This window comes from Buteo buteo, chromosome 24 (genome assembly GCF_964188355.1).
Source record: "Buteo buteo chromosome 24, bButBut1.hap1.1, whole genome shotgun sequence".
Classification (NCBI taxonomy): Eukaryota; Metazoa; Chordata; class Aves; order Accipitriformes; family Accipitridae; genus Buteo; species Buteo buteo.
In genome coordinates, this window is record NC_134194.1 from 14,212,922 (window position 1) to 14,233,811 (window position 20,890).

General features: G+C 39.4%; 1 protein-coding gene across 1 annotated transcript in view; it reads left to right on the forward strand.

The window, feature by feature from the left end:
* Positions 1-10,781: 10,781 nt before the first annotated feature.
* The window catches only part of GABRA1 (gamma-aminobutyric acid type A receptor subunit alpha1), a 38,959-nt gene continuing 28,850 nt past the window's right edge, over positions 10,782-20,890 (forward strand). The window contains exons 1-2 of the mRNA XM_075057058.1: positions 10,782-10,869; positions 14,682-14,794. Of these exons, the coding sequence (XP_074913159.1) occupies positions 10,796-10,869; positions 14,682-14,794 (187 nt within the window). The 5' untranslated portion in view covers positions 10,782-10,795. The remainder of the gene's footprint in view (positions 10,870-14,681; positions 14,795-20,890) is intronic.

The following is a 20,890-nucleotide window of genomic DNA, read 5'->3' on the forward strand; positions in this document are numbered from 1 at the left end:
GATCTAATTAATTAGTCACAGCTGAAGATGGGTTAGATGAACCCTGCCTTTAATGACCTGCAGAGCAGAGTTTTACTTTCAAAATGAACAGCTGACTCCTTTACTTGCTACCTTACCACAAAATGAGAAAGTCAGACAACTTTCTTGTCAGTCCATGAAATATTGCTAATAATAACATTTCTTTGTTCCGAGCCTGTGCACTCTCATTCCCTTCGTAAAGGTAGACAGTGGTAATCGAGAAGGTGGTTCCACAACCATGCCACTGAGTTACTCTCAAAAATACAGAGCTCTTTTTCTGACAGCAGAACTAACACAAGTGAAAAAGTAGCTTCCCTCCCAGTCGCACCAGTGACTGTTAGCCTGAATACTGTTCTAATGTCAATTGCTTTGCTCTTGATTGGCAACAGTAAAAACGAGAAAAGACTCAATACTCCTTTTTACAGAGCCACTACTGACTAAAGAGACACCGCTCCCATGTAGACGCAATTCAGAATTTTCATAAGTAAGTCTGAGCTCTAAAACAAAAACAAATTAATACCGGTACACGGAATCTCAAAAGAGGTAAAAGCGCACACCAATAGCCATGCTACAAGGATTAGACAAACATTAACCTTTTCACGAAAGCAGCAAGTAAAGAGTATGAATGCTAAACACAGCTTCATAGTAAGTTGACTGCCTTTTCACATCTTACCTGAGCAAACCTAGCTGTTCACACTTATTACTTTGTTTACACAGGGTAGCAGGCACAGATCAGATCCACAGGTGCTGCAACAACCCAGCTGAACTCGGCACAGCTGTGCCAGTTCACATGCGCTGGGGTGTCAGCCCGGACACCTACCAAACTGTTTATGCTGTTCAACGTTAAAAGCTATTGGTTACATTCTAAAATATCACTTGGATCATCTTGGGTTATCAGAGACCTTCAGAAATGGTATTGTTATAGCTCTCCCTTAGAATAAAGCACAGATTTAGATTACAATACAGTTTCAATTCTAACTAATATTTACATTCATTGCTAATGTCCAGAAAATACTGATTTTTTAATTGTTTGGCCCAGCCATTATTTCAGCTGCTTTTGAATGAAAGCAATAATTTCCTAATATAATATAACCACATATGCAAACTATTGTATATGCAGATTTCATGTTGCAAAGCTTGGCATATAACTGTGAGGTATATTTCTATGCATGAAATAGATGGAACAGGAAATGTAGTTGAATTAGTATGTTATAACGAACAAGAAAAAATTAAAAGTTCATCAAACAGCTCTCTAGCCGCTATCAAAATTTCAGTTCTGCCTGACTAACACTGGGGGCTCTGCAAGGAAATTCAAAACATATAAATCAGGTTTTAATCTGGAACAGTAAAAATAACCAACATAAACCACAGAATAAATCAGGAAGAACCCACCTTAGAATCCAAATGCCTTGGGCCAGAGGAAGGCTTGCTTGTAGCCTACCCTGCTCTTAGATTGCCTCTAAATGTCTACCACTAACACCTGGACCTTCAATTATCCCAGCACAGCCCTTCTGGGAAAATTACACAGGTTTTGTCTGAGTAATTTTCAGTAGGTATAACACCAAACATAAATAATTTTAAAATGGAAGGACAATGCAGAAGAGTTGTGTTAGTGTCTTTTGTATAAGGGCCTTAAAAGAGATGAGTGCAAAAGCTAAGTGTAAAATCATACCATTGCAATGTCACTTTGTTAATGATTGTCCCGGTGTATTCCTCATCTATATTTGCTATGCCTGACTGCCCTTGGATTTTTAGCACTAAGCAGGTCACACCAAAATTAAATTTGAAAAGCTGAATATCACTTAAATGTTTATGCTGCTGTTTCTACAGCAGACTTCAAACTCTAGAACAGGGCAGTGCATGCAAGAGTGCTTTGACAGTGTACTGCGATTGAGCAAGTACATCTCCATGCAGTAACGTCAGCAGTCAGGAAGCATACGGTGTGTCCAACTGGAAGATAAAAGCGTCTGAAGAGCCTCCTTGTCACCATCTCTAAGAAGTGAGGAAGGGAGTGGAGTAGGAGGAATGGGTGAATCAAACACTGTGTGCTTCTAAATGACAGTGGGAACCAGCACCTGACAGGCTAATGTGCGTGTTACCTTTGCTTTACAAACTTTTCTGTGGCTTCTAAACAGTATTTGCAGGAAAGCTTCAGCTAAGCACTGCACTCACTGAAATCTACAGGAATTTTGGCTAATTGAACTTCACAGGTTGCAAGGTTCCAATTCTAGATAAAGGCACCAAGACAGGGAGAGAAATTAAACCTATCTAAGGTCACCTAAGAAGTCAGCAGGGTATTTGGCTTCCAAAGCAGCAAAGCAGCAAAATTCAGCCTAGCATGGCACGTGTAAGTTTAAGAATATTTGTGACCTGTGGCATTAAGTGGATTCGTGTTTGGCCAAATAGGGATGTATTTAAACACTTTTAAAGCATACCTCTGAATTCAGGCTGAGATATTCTGACTCGACACCTTTTAGTCCAATCAAAGGCAAATATTTACAGTAGGACAATGGTGAACTGAATTTTTCCCTACTGATTTTTTTCTTATTTTTTTAAATGTATTTTATTGTTTCTTATCTCTCTAAGTATTTACTTTGCTCACTTTCTTTCTGTAGTCACTTATTTTCCACAAATAATAAGTAACAAGGGCTTATTAATGCACTAAACTTTGTATTGTTATATAAATATTTAAAAGGAAAAAAAGTATCAACCTTCAGGAACTTTGAATAATCTAGAACTTCTGCTTACATAGATTTTTACTGTATCCAATTTTAGGAAAAATCATCATTATGGATCAATACTGTCGCTTAAAAATATATGAAATTACAGGTTACATCGTTGGTCCGTAGGAATATGAACTATCATTAAGTATATCAAACTGCAAGTCGTAATTCTAAGGTCTGAGGCCCAAACAAGTCTTTCCTTCCAAATGCAGAGCAAGGACAGTGAGCCACAAAATTATTTTCTTATTTTTGAAGGGTAACTGAATGACAGCCACACCAGGATGACCAGAGTACACTCCTCCCTTTTTGTGGGGAGAGCTTCCTAGCTGTAGAAGGTGTGCTGATTTTATGCTAAAGGCACTATGAAAGCTGCAGGAGGTTGTAGATTTCTAGTCAAGACTTCACCTCATAAGAAGCAGTGGGTTAGAGCATAGGACACAAACACATATGGTGTTTGTACTCCACTGTAAATAAATCCAGCTGTTGCGGGAAAAAGTGCCCCGAAAGAGATCTTGTCAACGATCTCCACTGGATTTACCAGACTCTTGTAATCCCCACAAGCTCCCAACCGTGACCTTTGTTCTTTTTGGTTGTTTTCATTAATTCAACAATGGTTTTTTTTAGAAAACAGATTATTATCCCATTCTTCCTTTCTGACATCAGACAAGAAATCCTATTATTATCTAGGAAAGAATCCTCCATTCCTGGCTTTACAGATTGAATTTCGTGTTGATGTTTGGCAACAGCGTGGCAAGGCATAATAAATTGTTGTCTCTGTGGATTAGAAATGCTGAGAAACTTGTAAATAATTGGGTTTTCTGTTTGAAATATTGTATTTGGAGACTTTAAAATTCAAGAGAGAGTCATCATCTCTAAGTTTCTGGGCATCAGCTATTTTACATCTTTATTCCATTTTTAATAGATAATGGGTTCAAAGAAGTGCCACTTTCAATTTTCAACACAGATCTAGAAAGAACATTCATATGTCTTTAACGGGCATTGTATCTCAGACTGAGCCTTTGAAAATAGTGCAACTTGTTTTCATGAAGATTCTCATTTGTATTTCCCTGGAACTTCTTCTCTTTCTACTAATTTTTGAAGAGGAAAGAGGCAATGAATAGAACCTTGCTGTAAAATGAAAGAGGCATAATAAGAGTGAACTTTTTTTTGGCATCATCGCTTGCCTTTTATAAAAACAGTAGCTGACAATTATATGTTCTGTTTTCTTGACTGTGGCTGTAAATTAAAGGGGGGAAAAAAAAAAGTTAAGCAACTGAATTTCATTATGTCTACCAAAGGGTCAATACCTATTCTTCAATATATTTCTGAAGCACATTAAATTAGAGACCAAATTCAATTCATATATTTAACAAAATATTTCCATTTAATCACACGAGCAGGACTTGTAAATAACAGAGTTCAAAGCTTTGGAGCAGATGGTCTTTCTGTTTTAATTCTTTATCTGATCTGCTGTATGCCAGTAAATCTCTGAGTTTCATTTGCTTTATTCAAATCCCTTGGCTATTCAGGACACATTGTGTCAAAGCATTCTGCTGTGGAATTTCAGATGTTTTATATATGCTCCTAAACGAAAAGAAAACACATGTATATTTTGTACACACAAAGAACAACATGATAAAGAGCACAACACTGAAAAAAAAAATAAATTCTTCCCTGGTGACCTATTTAAATACTCTGTGTGTATGTGATGTATATGTATACATATACAGAGACAGGATGCAGGCACTTAAGGAATAGGTCAGATTTCAAAAAGTGCTTACTAGAAATTCAAAAGCAAAAATAGTTCTAACTACTTTAAAAATCTTTCTCTATGTCAATTTTAATCCATCATTTAATAAATATATTTTACCAAAACAGGATTCAATTGGTTTAACTCCATTGCTACTAATCACTTGTGCTAACATCAAGGTTCAAAGCATTGCACATAATAGCTGTGCCAAGTTCGTTTTGGCTAACTGTTTAGATTTAATAATATTGTTTTTAAAGGATTTAGCTCTACATTACCTTGTAACACGAATGTCATAGCCTCTTTTTGAAAACTTTATGGAGTCATAAAGCTGGCTTGAAAAAAACATACGTCTTCTTGATATCTTCCTTTTCCAAATGTGACTGTAAAACCACGCAGTGAGATGCACATCACCTAACATTGAGTTACTTGGAGACGTAACTTCAAATGCATCTTTCCTTTCTCATTTGAACAATTCATTCAAGAATGAAATCATATGACCCTAAGACTCACTGGTAATATACACGCTCCTATATATAGCTTGAGATTTTCAAAGATATCCTCTTAAGTTAGGTGCCTGAAACACACAGATGGACGTATCTGATAAATGCATTACCCTTAGTGGGGTTTGGATTACGTCAGTGGAATTTGGATGGGAAAGGGAAAAATAAGAATTGCAAGACACATATCTCCCACTTAGCACTTGTTCTTCGAAAGAGCATTTCTGTTGGTAACAACAAACTATATTTGCTTTTATAGTTGGTTTTTTTCCCTTAAAAAACAGTTATTTAGTTACCACAATCCATAATAAACCAGCCTATTTGTTTGATTACATCCAAATATTTTTAGCATTTACTATGGAATGACATGATAACTGTGATAACAGCCTTTGAAAAGAAAAGGGAAAATCTGGGTTACATGTGAGCACTGATGGACAGGAATCTCAGCCATGGAGGAAAAATAGTTTTGTCCTACTTTCTGAGCAGATGAGAATTAGAGACAGAATGAGCAACTTCCAATTTTAGGTCAATATTTTCACCCAGGGAGAACTCAGAAAAACATATCATGCTTTGGCATGCAGCAATTGTGTCCATGGAGGCAAAACCATCCTGTGCAACCCTTGACACTTTACTAAAATAAAAACCAGTTGCCATTGTTTATATACTAATTAAAATAAGTCAAGAAGAAAACTATAGGATGCAAGATTATGTATCATGGGCTCTGAAACTACCTCAGCTGCCTACTTGCTCGGATTTTAGTGTACAGAGGTATGTGAACCTCTAGCCGTTCGTTCATTCACTTTTCAGCCCATCTGTCTGTCTAGCCACCTATCACAGACCCACGCATACAGCAGAAGTACTTACAATTTCTTTGTTCATGAGAAATGAAGGGGAAGATGAAATACTGGAGCTATGTTGAACATTTATTTATTTTTGCAAACATATGTTATTAATCTAGAAAAAATGGTTTAAGGTCATTGTAGATAATGTAATTAATGCCCTAGTAACAGGACAAGGAATCTCAGTGGTTTTACAGCCACACAATGTCCATGTACTTTAATAAAAATCCCTTGTGCTGTTTTTGTAAACTCAGCTGAGGACCTCAACTTACTTGTTGCTTAAGCAAAACTCTCTCATGCTTCAGTGCAAGAATAAAACCATAGTAAATTATGTTAGCTAAGAGCAAATGAAGGTGAAAACATTGCATATTAGGAAAGTGCCTCTAGCCACTAAGAGCGTGTCTATGCGCTGGTGATTTGAAAAGTCACTACTTATAATTTCCTTGGGAAGTCAGTTGGGTTTTCCATTCCCTACTTTTCTGTGCACTGCTAACAACCTCGAATCAAAATGAGATGAACTACATTGGAAACATTAGGAAACTAAGCAAAAAGTCCATTGCAAGTCTTTAAAATAACCTGTGGCTATTTAATGCTGATCATAGTGACTGGGTGAACTTGGTGTGCTAGGGGACTTGGATAAACAAAACCTCTATTTTCCTTGTGCTTAGGGAAATGATTGCAGTGTTTCGGCTGTTATAAGTCAAGCACTTATCCAAAATGACTGCCACCTCGGAAGTTATTGCCAGCCTTAGCTATGAATGTCATTGGTTTGTTGGGTCGCACCAAATCCTTCTCATGCTGTTACAAAGACAAACAGATCGTGTATTTTGTAAGGAGGCGTAGAATGTGCAATATTCGATTTAAAAATCTGGATAGAGCTTGCAGCGGATAGTTTAACTGTAGCATGGGATACCAATTCAGGTTCTCTCTGACACAACATATGGATTTTGGCCTCCCTTGCAGCAGCATCATAGGAAGGAACATAAATGGGATGGGCGATGGCACTGAGAGGGGAAGAGGGCAGGTAGCCGGTATTCGAAACCCAGTAGATGCACACGATACAAGGATTTTTTCCACCCCACAGACGCTGCTGGTGCTTTCTAAGTAGCAGACACTGTTGACCGAGGAGTTCATTTTATCTCCACACTAAGCAGAGCTACGACAGCTGACCATGCCGTGCTTGTGGCAGTTAGCAGCGTCTGACATTTCTGCAGAAGGCTTGGCGCCGGTGAGAGGTGCCTTGAGCTAGAGCCCCGATAACCTGCGGCGGGCAGGTGAGCGGCTGCGGGACGCCCTCCCGCCACAGCCGACGCCTCTCCGGCCCCGCGGCGCCCAACTTTCTCCTTCTTTCTCCGCAGAAGTGCCCGCGCCCGCCGAGCTCGCCCCCGAGGAGAGGACGGTCGCCGGCCGGGGGTTAAACTGCCGTTAACTTCCCGCAGAACCGTGCCCCTCGGTGACCACAGGTGGGCCGGGGCCGGGCCACCGCGCATGTCCCGGGGGGGCGGCCGGCAGCGCCTCTCCCGCCGCGGGCAGCGAGCCAGGCGCGGCCGCCGCCGGGGCGCGGAGGGTCCGCCGCCCTCCGTCGTCCTCCGGCGGGGCAGGGCCGGCCCGGGCCGGCCCGGGGCAGGCAGGGCAGCGGCGGCGGGGCAGGGCCGGGCAGTGCCGCCGCGGCGGGGCAGGGCAGGGCAGTGCCGTGCCGCGCCGTGCCGTGCCGCGCCGCTGCGGGTCCCCGGCCGCCCCCCGGGAGAGTGGCGCAGCGGGGGCCGGGGGGGGGGCCCGGCCGGCAGCCCCCGGGCACGGCCCGCGGCGGGGCCCTGCGGCCGCTCCGGGCGAAGGGGGCACCTACCGATCCAAGGCGTGGGAAAGTGTGGGAGAGCCGCCGGCCGCGGGAGCGGGTTTCCTACGGGTCTCGCCCCGAACGCCCGTTACCGGGCTTTAATTAGGATTGCACGGCGGCTCCGTCCCCGTCTGGCTACGTCCACGGGCTGCCGGCGGGTCTCTGTACGTGTACACGGGCTACGGGCACACACGCGTAGTGCTGCATCCCCTACGTTCCTAGCTAGCCTCCATTCATATTTATGCCGCGATTAAATATTCGATCAAAGGTTGAACGCGAACGCAGACCGGTTATATTTTTAATGTGCGACCCTTAAAATAGACTGTTCTGTAGGCTGCGAGTGTCTAAAGATTCTCAGCGCAGCCTCCCCCCGGCCGTACAGCTCCCCCCCCCCCCCCATAATAATAATGCTGCAGATTGTAGAAGGATTTGAGTCTGCAGCCAGAGAGAAAGGGATTAGGGCGAGAGCACTGGAAGTTAAATTGTGCTGCATATAAAAAATGGGCGGATTGGTCTCTAGATGAGAGCTTGGTACCACCTTCCTTTCTAAAATAAAATCTCTCTGGCATGAAGTCACAGCCTATTTCACATCCGGTTTACCCTGGGACGTATTACTACTGTCTTGGTAAAGAGAAAGCTTTTGTTGTATCGCGGCGGTCGGAATATTGGGAAGCGAAATTTGGGTGCTAAGCCCGGAGGAGCGGAGCGGCGGCGGCGATGGCCGAGGCGGAGTGAGCGGCGGAGCCGGAGCCGCGCAGCCTCCGCGCGGCGCGGGCGGGAGGGCAGCCCCGGCAGAGCCGGACCGCGGCGCCCCGCGCGGACCCGCGCCCGAGGGGCTCCCGGTAAGGGCGGCCGCTCGCTCGCACACACACACACACGCACACACACGCACACGCACGGCCGGCCGGCCGGCCGGAGGGACGCGCACGGACAGACAGGCAGACACACACCCGCACCCCTCCGGGCGCTCCCGGCTGCGGGCACCGCGTCCAGGCGCGCAGGCGGCTCCTCTCCCCTCTCTCCGCAGGTACCGCCGGGTCGGTGGGATTTTTTCCTATCCCTCCAGCTTGAAAATCCGCAGCGATCGATGGGCATTTTAATTTACCTTATTTATTTATTTTTTTTTAGCGTGGACTCGTTTCCACCGGTCGCTTGGAAAAGGTTTTTTGGTTTGGGGGCTTTTTTTTTTTTTCCCCTTTTTTTTTTTTTTTTTTTCTGAGGGAGGCGGTGGGAGGGGTGGCTTTCTCAGGGTGAGGGGGAAATACAAAGTTGAAATGCCGGGAGGAAAACAAGTCTCGATTTGCGCCTCAGAGATGGGCAAATCTCTCAGCGGGAGTCAAAAATGCATCAAAATGCCCCCCCCCCCCTTTTTTTTTTCAGTGGGCGCCGCTGAAATTCTCCCAGAAGCGTGGCTCTTCCTCCCATTTTGAATGGGAAACCCAGAGCTGGTTTCACAGGCGGTGCGGGCTGGGGGAGGCCAGGGGCTGGGGGCTGCCGGCGTTGAACGCTCTTTGAAAGTCTTTGTTAACATTTGCTTTTTCCAGCTGCAAGAAACTTTCCTTCTCCAGGATTTACAGTGCCTTATTGAAGCGGGGGGTGGTGTTGGGGGGGGGGGGGCGAGCGTAGAGCTCAACAGATCAAGATAGTTCAGAATAATTCACTTTCCGTCCTTTATCCCGAGGAGCCTTTTGCAAAGGCAGAAGTTGGCAGAACCGGGAGAAGGCGATTTTTGAAGTCACAGATGTTGCCTTTCCCTTTGTAAGGGGGCTGATCACAGGGCAAGTTAAGATGCAGTCTCGTCCCTGAAGATCTTTATCCACGCTTTCCTGCCACATCCAGCTCCTTCCTATCCAGTTAGATCAGCTCAGCCCCACTCACCGCTTATCTGCCGATCATTTGCCTATAAAGGCATTAATTATATCTCATTGCTTACATACCGCTTTGTAATGATATTTTATTGATTTAAATTGTCCCTGAGAGTGTGCAGCGAATTGGGGTAGCTTTATTTAAAGGTACAACAACATTTCCATGTACGGTGCTTAATTTTCTCAGGCATTTAAAAAAACTCCAATTCACTGTTGGGGGAAAATACAAGCTTCCTATTTTGTTGCCCTTATTTAATGTAGTGAATACTAAAAATCAACTGGATTCCAGCACATAGTATAGAGATATGTAAAGGGACCTGCAGCATCTCCTGGGCAATCAGTTGAATACGGAACACCGATTCCACAAATATCAGCTAACTTTGTATTTTATGATTTATTAGAAAGCGAAAGAAATCTTTTGAGTTGTGTTACTTTCTACTCAAAGGTAAACTGAGAGTAACTCAGTGAAGTCTGGAGAGAGGACAGGAGACATTTGGAGAGGAGGAGAAGGCTGCTAGTGCAAAAACATTCCCTAGCAGCAGTCAGAGACTGATAGAGATTTGGGAAATGGTGTGTAGGTTGTCAGCACATGGTTTGATTATGAATTGTGCCCTTTAGCCCAACAAGAACATTAATGTGCATATGTAGCAGCAGATTACAGAGCCAGAACCTGATCATTTGACTCCTATGATGCTAATATTTCAGGGACGAGGAGAATAGTAATATCTGTAGAAGAAAGTTGCTTCTATCACATCAAAGCAAAGCAGTGGCTGTGAGGGAAGCACCGTTCTTCCTCAGTCACGCTACCATACACTGACACCTTCCAAGATGTTTGGAAGGACTCGGGCTGAGTTCAAGTCAAACAAAACCCAATTACACTTGGTTAGCTGGAGATGTTATGGAGGCGCCTTGTCACATTTTCAGCACAGGAGGAAACTGAGTAAGAATTGCCACAGAGTTTGGGGACAGCAGCTTTAACTCCTAATTGTTTTTGTTAATGCTCAAGAATAATGCAAAAAAGAATACACCCTTACCGCAAAATAAATCCCACCCTAAGCCTCTGTGTCTAAAAGTAGAAGGGAAACAGGAGAACAGCCAAGGCCGTGCTCCCTTATTCTGAATGACATGAGCTGTAGTATTGTGAGGTCATTGCCTGACATCAAATTATCCTGCAAAAGTTTCCAAAATCAGACTTTTTTTTCCACAGTACCTGTTTTAATGTAAGGGACGTTGATGATTATTTTCCTTCTAGTTTCAGAGCCCACCATGAAGAGACTCCTGGTGCTTTGTGACTGCCTCTGGGCCTGGAGCCTCCTTCTGAATGCACTGACTGAAAGAAGGTGGGGAGATATTTTTTTAATGCACCAACGTATTTTAGGAACTTGTAATTTAATATAGCAGCATAAGACAAATACTGCATGGGCTGCACTACTACTAAGTGTATTGGGGGAAGTTAATCCCTGTTCAAATCCCAGCTAAATCTAACCAAGGCAAGACTGAAAGAAAACTACAATTTGTTTGCATAACATCTTTTTTCAATATTGTGAAGGAAAAAAAGCAAAAGCTTTCTGAAACAAATTGAAACTAAACTACCTCTTAAACACCTGTGCAATCCTTTCTACTCTTATATAATGACTGCTCAGAAATAAAAGTTTCTTTAGAGGGGGAAAAAAGTGTAATTAAGGGTTTTTTAATCTCATTTAAGTGCTATTTAGTAACTTTATTGTCCCTGCAAGCAGACGCAAAACTTTCAGTTCTTCGTTGGTCAGGATTGTGTCCTAACGTAGTAGCTGGTTTTGCAAATCCAAAGTAGACCTTCCTGGTGAAGGGAGACTGCTTGGATGAAGAAGAATTTGTAAGCTCAAACCCCATAACAGTTTATGTTTGAAAGATCATGCTGCACCAAGTGTTTATGGAATATGTATTGAAATCATAATCTAAAAATAACAGTAGTATTAAGAACAATTTTTAATCATACAACACCTTATCTAACAACTAGTAGGTTAACTAAGGACTATAAAAAAGCAGTTTGGAGTATACTTGAAGTACTCTCTGCAATTCAAAATTCAGTAAAGGTGTTTAAGAAGACTTATAGATATATTTCTGTATTTTAAAAATATTAATGTCCTGTCAGTAATGCTACCTAATGACCAAAAAGCAGTAGAAATTTCATATTGTCAGCAGTGATCCGTAAAAGATGTATTTGTGCCTTGATCTCCATAGTGTCTCCTTATGTATTTGCAGCTGTAGATAAACTTACCTTCTGGCTACCTTGAAGATTTTAAATAGGGTGGAGTGGGCAAAGGGCAAAGGTTCATCTGCACGAGCATTTTTGCTAAAAAAAAAAAAAAAAAAAAAAGAGTGGGTGGCTCATGTAACCGTTGCTGTATTGAATAAACCTGACATTTGAGAAGCAATACTTTTATTTTGATAATATATTAAGATAGGTGAGATTTGAAGTGATCATGAAGTACTTCATCTGGCCTAGCTAGAGAATTTGGTGAAAACACATTTATTATATAGATATGTGTACATATGCATGTGTACATATATTTATTATATCTGTAATAATATGCATGTGCATTCTTAAAGTGAGAATTAAAACGCGTTGGACTAGTGTTTAAAAATTATATGGTATGTCACTATTATAATGACCTGTAGATGGAGTTAGTGCACAGTTTTTTATTATACTGTGGTTTAATATGAAAACACCATCGCATACAGTGACTTTTTCCTCAAAATATACACACCTTACATGAAATGTATCTGTTTCTAAAGCTGTTTTGTCATAGTAACTTCCCTTGCCTTTTCTTCTGGAGTGCTGGTAATCCTTTATGATAAAAAAACAATTGATGAATTAGATGAAGTGTCTGTGATACAGAAAGGCACAGTCTTTCCATATCATTCTTGTCATAAAAAAACAGCATTAGGACTATTTTAATATGTGTGTTTTGAATGAAAAATCACAATACCTCTGGAGTTACAGGATAATATATATATACACAAATGTTCAGATTTTTCCTGTTGTGACCATATGTCAGTTAAAACCAGCCCTAACGGTGCTTTTTACCTCTGATAAAATGGTGGGAAGAACAGGTAAGGGTACTGACAGATGCGACACCCAGAATAGAAGCGGTGTATTGTATTGCATCCTTTCCGACTGCGCTGCCACTATTCCATCTTTCTGATGCCTTTTCTGCAAACATACTCATTTATTTACCACTAAAATTTCTGAAGTGTTTTTATATCCTTTTGCCACCTTAACGCTGATGACCTTCTGCTATCCTTGAGATATGTATGTACAGCAGCTTGTTTACTGACAATGAGTGTTAATATGAAATTAGTCCAGTGAAAAGTCCTGTGTTGCAATTCGCCATAAGTTGTATGAGGAATGATCCTTTGAAAGATAGTGCTCACTGGAGACAGCAGGAGAACTTGTTATTTGGTAACATATAGGAAGCATAGAAGAAAAAAATATTAATGTCTGTAACTTAAAATTCAACTGTAGGTATGAAACATAAATATAAATCAAACTATTTTTTAATTAAGTGAAATTATATGATATGGCTGGAGGAAATTCTTAGCGTTTTTTAAAACTCAGAGATTTTGTCTTCTTCATTAGAAAAAGTGATTTATATACATTAAAAAACCCTGAAAAAGGGATGTGCGAAGTCACATCCTATTGAAATAAAACAAAAGTTAGTAAAACTTCTACAAGTCTCAGTTCTGAAACTCATTTAAATTTGTAGTGTTATGTATTCAAATCTGTACTGCAAAATAACTTGGAAGCATTTCCAGAGTACCTATATCAGGGTATCTTTCCTCCTCCTCTCTGTATTTGATACAAGTAGAATATATGGGTGGGATACACTAAGGATGCTTGACTGATGCAGCTTACAGAAAGTCATTTCACATGTATTTTAACAGAACCAGATCATTTCACGTAACAGTATATTCCTCATAAGATGATCTTTGCGGGTTAGAGCAGGAACAACTGGCAGAGCACCGAGACCCGCTTAACGCCACAGTCGTATGGATAACAAGCTGCCCAATGGAAGAATCACTTTTGTGGCTAGACCTGATCCTAACAAAAGGTTTTGGCGCTGCACTGTTTATCCAGTTCAGTAGCAATGTGTGCCACAAAATGATGTTTTGGAAAGCAGTGTTTTTGCTTTTAGTCATGATGACTACACGTGTGTATAATGGAAGTTTTCCCAGCAATGAATGAAAAAAACAATACTGGGTTTGGCTTTAAGACAACTGTAATCTATGATTAAGGGAATCATCTATAACAGGGTATTTGGTAAAGGTTTTAGATTTAAAGAAGAAGGTTGATTCTGATGTCATCTACAGCAGACAGAAACCACTAAGCCCACGGATTTCATTCTGATTTGTATTGATGGAAGTAAGATTTTGGTAGCTGAGTTCAAAGAGCTTAATTTTATCCTTGTTCAAACAAAATTTCAGGACCTTTGGCTGAGTTAGGGATATACTTTAGGGGTCTGTAAGCGAAGCTTTATAGACATGGGAGATTTCCATATCAACAGATGGTTTTGTTACACATTTGTAAGGAAAAGTTGGAGGTATTTCTCCAAATCTTAATTGCTAAAGGAAAATGGGAAAGAAAATAAAGCAAAATTATATATTGATCTATGAAAATGCACTCATTTGATTTACTTCTATATTCATAAAGAAGACATCTCTGTATTTTTTGTTTTATCTTTGTTTTAGCATTTATTTTCAGTACTTAAGTGTCAGTATTCTGAATTATTGTATCTTTGTATGCAAACGCTTCATGACTATTACGAATTAAACACATTATCGTTTGCTGACAAATGAGCCTTTTCCTGAGGAACACATGTCTAAGAACTTTATAACCATTAATGAATAATGAGATAAACATTAAGGAACTGACATTCTATTTGCTCACCGTTTATAGAGAGGCACTGATTTTCTATGATTTTACAAAAAATGTTCAATTTAAGAGGAAAATGTTCAAGTGAAAGAACCCTATAAAGCACTACAACCTTGTTATATGGGGATTTTGTGACCATAAACTGGTATAAGCAAGATTAAACAGATTTTGGAATTACTGTTTTGTAAGGTTCTTGGTAGATTACTGTTTTTCAGTGTTAATTGTTCTGTATTTCAGCTATGGACAAACCTCATCACAAGATGAACTTAAAGACAACACCACAGTATTTACCAGAATATTGGATCGTCTGCTGGATGGTTATGATAACCGCTTGAGACCAGGACTGGGAGGTGTGTTGTATTATAATTTTCAAGGTTACATGTTAGAAAAAAAATCAGTTAAACCAATGTTATTTTTCCGTGATATACTTGTTTTAATTCTGTTTATATATACACATAAAATAATGCTGATATGTAATATCCATTTTTTCAAAAATGCCACGCCTTCTGCATCTTTCACATACTTGGTATGCTCACACTTATACCCAAAAGAAGAAGAACATGGTTCACAATTCAAGAAGGCTTTTGAATACGTATTAAAACTTTAAATGTATGAAGAATAAACAATAATAAATTAAGACCTGTGACCTGACAAATGAAAAGTTTATGAATCAGGCCTAAACAGCACATCTATCTATGACTATCTTTCTAAGAGGGTTTGGTTTTAAAAGTGAAAGCGTCAATCAACCGTAGTCATAAAAGTCTCAGAGAAGTCTGTAAGATTTTTTTCTACTTAGGTATGTCAGGATTTGTTTCTGTAACTTTGGGTCTTCACAGCTTGATAAAAATGTCTTTCTTCTTCTGCTCTTGGTGCTGAATCCATAAAAAGGTATAAAAACACATAGCAATTACATCTTTATAAAAACATTGTTACAAAGCCTGGTCTTTATCAGCATCCCTATGTTCACTCTTTAAATTGTTCTACTGTCACACAATCCCAAAATTGGATCTTAAAAGCTCTTTGTTCACAAACGTGGAAGTTCTAAACATAAAAGCACAAATCTGTTCTTTCCAGTGCATGGAAAGGTTGTTTTATTCTTCCAGATGTCTGTCTGTTTTTTTCTTTTCTTTTTTTTTTTTTCTTTTGGACTCTTCAGGTAAAATAAAGCAAAGCAGCCCACCCCACAAAGTATAGTTCAACCTGTTTTCATATAATAGCTCTCAGAGGAACTGCATTGTAAGAAGAACAGGGTATTACATTAAGAATTCTTATACCATCTCCTACAGATGAAATGGAAGGTACTTAAGAGTAAGCTTATTCTGTGCTTTGGGGCTACCATCTTGCAACAGTTCTTGAATTGTGAGCCAACGTCTTCAATGGTTTGACTTCACTGACTTCAAGGAATGGCTAAAGATAAAGTTCTGTTTATAAAGTATTAATTGACACCTTTAAAAATGGGTTGGTCTGTAAATTTTTGTGTGCAATTTCAGATAATGCATAACAAAATAAGAATCAGTTTTCACTTTTATCTACCAGTACTTTTGCCTGCTTACTTGTAAACCCTTGGACTAGTGTAGAAATAAATGCTCCTTCATCTTTGATTAATACAACTGTACAGTTCAGTCAGCTACTACATCACAGTAAATAAACATAGCAGAGAAGGCAATAAATAAATGAAACTCTGTAAACTGTGTAGTCTGGTACATGTCTACAAGAAAAATCTGAGCATATGATGATTTCTTATATGAGTTTTGTAGCTATTATGGTTTGTTTAACAGTCACTAGAAGAGCAAACGAAGATGCAGGGAAAGGATTTTCTGTCACTCTCTGGATTGCAGTTGAGAGAACTAAGCACGTCAGTATAGAGGCTTATGTATGTGTGCTTATGTGTAAGTTTCTGAAGCCAGACTTCAAGGGTGTAATGGGAGGACAAGTCTGCATACCTCGTGAAAGGACCGTCCAGTGCAGTTAAAATTTACTCCTGACAGAAAGATTGTTTAATGTAACTGCTCCTATAGGAGGAAATGAGTCTCTTCACAAACGTTAATAGCCATTTGCATCACTATCAGTTAAACACAAAAATGAGTGGAGCACGGGTAATATGGGGTGGAGGGAAGGCAGGATTGGAGTAGTTTCTTTAGCCAATGGTTAGAGAAGTTTAAATAATCTTTGCATCTCTCCTTTTTTGAATTATGTTGCATGTTCCTGCCTGTAGCCAAGAACCTCAAATATCACAAATTCCCTGTTGCTCAGTACGTTATAGTTTCACGGTGTCAGTACGGCAGAGTAAATTTAATTTATCTGTTGTGTTTGTCAGCTCTGAATACTAGAACTAAGAGTACCAGGACTTTTAAAAAATCCCAGATCTGACGAAATTGTGGGCAGTAAATTAAAGTTTAAAATAAAATATAGTAAGAAGTAGCTTTACTCTTTCGACTGTTGAATAATGCTTTATTCAAAAGACATAAATTATAGACTTCAAAAACTAGGGACAAACATCTAGGCCGATGTTTCCAATTCTGGTACCAATTTATAATAAAGGCTTTGCTCAGGAATTCTGAAATTCACCTCTGCAAAACCTTCTTGCTAAGGTATCTAAATATTAGCTAAGAACCTCAAGAGTACTCAATTTTGACACATTTGATTTAGACGCTTGATATAATGGGGAAATGTATTCCAAAATGTTCCATATGTAAAAATATATCAAATACAGCATGGTTTTTGGAGTTGGAAGTTCAATAGCCTTCCTTTATAGCATGATCTGTTGCTGGAAATTCTAAAACGTATATGGAAGAGCAGTGGTTTCATTTTTCTTCCCAACATCAGTGATGGCTTCTTATTAAATATTTCATTCAGAACACAATTTTTATCTAGTCTAAAGAGAACGTTAAGAAAGCTACCAATATAACAGCATTTTTAGATATATAGAATTGCGTTTAAACCTCCTTCATTCTGTATTAGCTGTGATGTAGCTATCAGAGAATTTAAGAGACCAGAGACCCTCATGAATATGTTATGTGGATAAATTTTATGCTGTTAGGCACAGTGTAAATCTGTGTACCACTGATTACACTATACCACTCTTCCAGTTATCCCAAATTGCCTATCCTGTTCTTTCTATGCATTTTGAGAAACACTAGATGAACTAAAACATTGTGTGGTACAGTTCATTTCTTCTATAGAAAGGGGCATATTGCAGAAAACTCTCTGCTTATATTTGTACAACCTCTCCTTCTGTAGTGCAGTTTTTCAAATATATACACCAGCAGAAAACAGAATTCTGTGCAGGAACAGAAACAGAAAAGAGAACTAATTTCTCTCTTTCTCACCTATGGAAGAAAAGGTAGCTGATAGAGTTTCTTCAGTCAGTTTATTTGTTTCTCCTTCCTTGTGTTTATGTGTATGCATGAAAAATTCAGAGACAAAAAGGTGTGTTTACTGGAAAATTGTAATGAATTGTGAAAGGGGTTTGATCTTGATCTACTCACTGATAGGAGTAATTTCCTCCTTTTTGAAATAAACACCATGATATTTCTCTATCCCAAGTTTGCAAACTTCCTATTAGTGTGGTGAACAGTTTCATTGCTTGGTAGAAATATCCTGGTGAGGCAGATGAGGCACCATGAAGCAAGGAACAAGCTCCTGGAGATACATTGTTGGAGCTATACTATATATTCATTGGAAAGCCAGGTTAAAACGTGGAGCATTAAGATAATGAAAAATTCAGAGGTGCTGAATTTTGAATCACTCTTTCAGCATGCACGGAATCAGTGCTAGATTATTAAGTCCTCCCTTTCCTTTTTTTAGATCTTTTGAGATAGCACTTCAAAAGGAACATAAAAAACACGCATACTCCATAAAGAGTACAGGAATGAAAATTATTATTTGTCAGATAAACCAGTAAGGCCATATCTGAAATTAAGTGAGCAGCTCTGAGCGTTTTGCTGTTAAACAAAGAAGGAATTATTTCTCATTAACAAGAACATAAATAAATGGAGTAGGTGACCCATGGGGAAATATTACAGTCATTGAATATGCTTGTTATTTAAAAAATGGCATTGTGGCTACAATTAATCTGATTCTTCTTTAAAAGAAACACACAGCACTATATCATGCATTGGCACATTTGCACCTTTTATCAATAATTATTGATATAAATTATGTTATTTAGATGTTTGCATCCTTCATATGTGGGCATAGTCACTTAGTCAGACATTGCTAGGAAATAGCATCTGTTGTACCCATCCATAAACACGGACAAATAACTACATTTACAGTTATTTATGCCTAGAAAATAGAATTTTCAAAATGAATGTGAAAATGTTCTGAATCACACTAAAGGACACCTATTAACTCTATGAGAGGATAATAATTTACAAAAAGCAAGGAGGAGGAATTGCAGAGTAACATACTGAATCTGAAAGAGAGGAAATCATGTTAGACATTAAGGGAAAAAATAAACAGCGAAGTCATTTAGGTAATAGCATAATTTTCTGTGGGAACTATCTGGATCCTAGAACTAGAGCTGATCAAAAATAGGCTATATAAGAAAGATACTGTTCTCTTTTCCAGTACACAATCCTGAGCAAAATAAAGGCTCAGATATTGCTAGGAAGGAGTCAAATAAGGAGGAAAATTCACCTCAATGTTTGGTGACCTCTCCTAGTAAACCACTATAGAGCAGGAGTTTAAAAGAATTGACAAACAATGAAAAATGGTGGGAAAAAGAAGTTCCTCAGATAAATGGATACGCCATTGCCTTTTGTTCTGGGTTGTCTTCATGTGGGGAGCAGAGCCCTGGGATGCCACCATGGCAGATTTGGAGTGCCACAGTGGAGAGAGGGCAGGCTTGCACAGTGCAGATTGGTTGTACTCGGTGCTGAGATTCGTTAACGTGAAACCAGGTGCAGCTACAGATTTTCTGAGACTGTCACCTTTGCAGTGTACACATCCCCTGTCTAAAACTAAAGTATATCACATCATCTGTGACCTTTTAACTTAGAATAATTGTAAATGTGGTTTATCCCTTTGAGAGGGATTTTGTAGTAGGAAGGTTGTTTAATACAGAGCTAAGAAGAACAAGAGTGGGTTTGATTAGGCAGACCAGAATCTTCCTAAAGGAAATTTGCTCTTATAGTTGGGTCAAATGCCCATTAGATCATCCCAAGTAGATTATCAACATTACTTCAGTGTTGAACAGAATTATACTTGGTTTATGCTATCAGTAAAAGCTATTTGTTGATCTCTCCTGTGTGATGTTTATCAAAATTGAGTGTGACTGTCCTTAAGTGGAACGTCGGTCCGTCTCAGGCAATTCATTACTTCCACAGAGTGCTTATATTAAAAGTGATGGAAAATAAACTTGACAGTATTATGTTAATTAGGTTTTAAAATTCAGTTTTATGAGAACATTATCTATAAATATATGATAAACTTACCTCTTGGTGCTTGAGGTCCCCATGGAAATTGTTGGATTTGAACTCGTATCTGAGCTAACTTAAAATTTAGGGAAAATATCGTTTTGGTCTGTATGTGTAATAAAAATTCAGTTAAACCTAAATATTTCTACTCCAAATGAAAAGAGAGTCCTATACTGGACCCCTACGCATAATTCTGTAAGTAAAGAAGGACTAGATGCTATACTTAACTCTGTAAAAACTGAAAGGGCTGATTTTTGGTCTTTTTTCCAGTCTGTAGGCGCCACATTGATGTAAAGGCAACTGTAAAAAGCTATAGAAGACCCTAGGAAAATTGATTTAATACAACAGTAGGGAGGTAGGGAGGACATGAGCAGCTCTGAGCTGTTAATTGCGTGCAGAGAGCTGCCATGACACTGTACGGCTCTCAGTAAACCCTTCCTAGCAGCACAGACTACAGTTGGGTAATCACAGGACAGCTCACTGTTCTCCCTTTTGGTCTCTACTTTTACAAAAGCAGCAGCACAAAATTCTTATGAGTGTATTTGTTGTGGTTCTTCAATCAAAATACTTCATAGGATGCAGCCAGGGTGATTAGTCTACATGACTTGTTTTAGTAATAATAGTGTACACTATACAGGCATCTAAATTCCTTTCATTCAAAACCATAGGAAAAGTATTCTCCGTTTTAATAATTATAGCACACACTTACACAAGACATGCAGGAGGAACAAGTGCTTTACCAAAAAAGATGAAATTAATTTAAACAACCAAAATATGCAATTCAAATAAGCCTTGTGCTCAAATACCAGCAGCTCAGAAAGGGAAATAGTTAATGTATAGTTTCCTATGATAAATAGGCTTATTTCCTGCTGTTTAAATAAATCTGTATTTCTTATTTTGTTCTCAATTTGTAATCCAATCACAATTCTAGCAATAGTGAGCTCCCTGGGAGTTTAAATCAAAATATTTATTGTTATTAATTTTGAGAGTTTATGTTAGTCTAGCATCATTAGCAAAACACAGTAG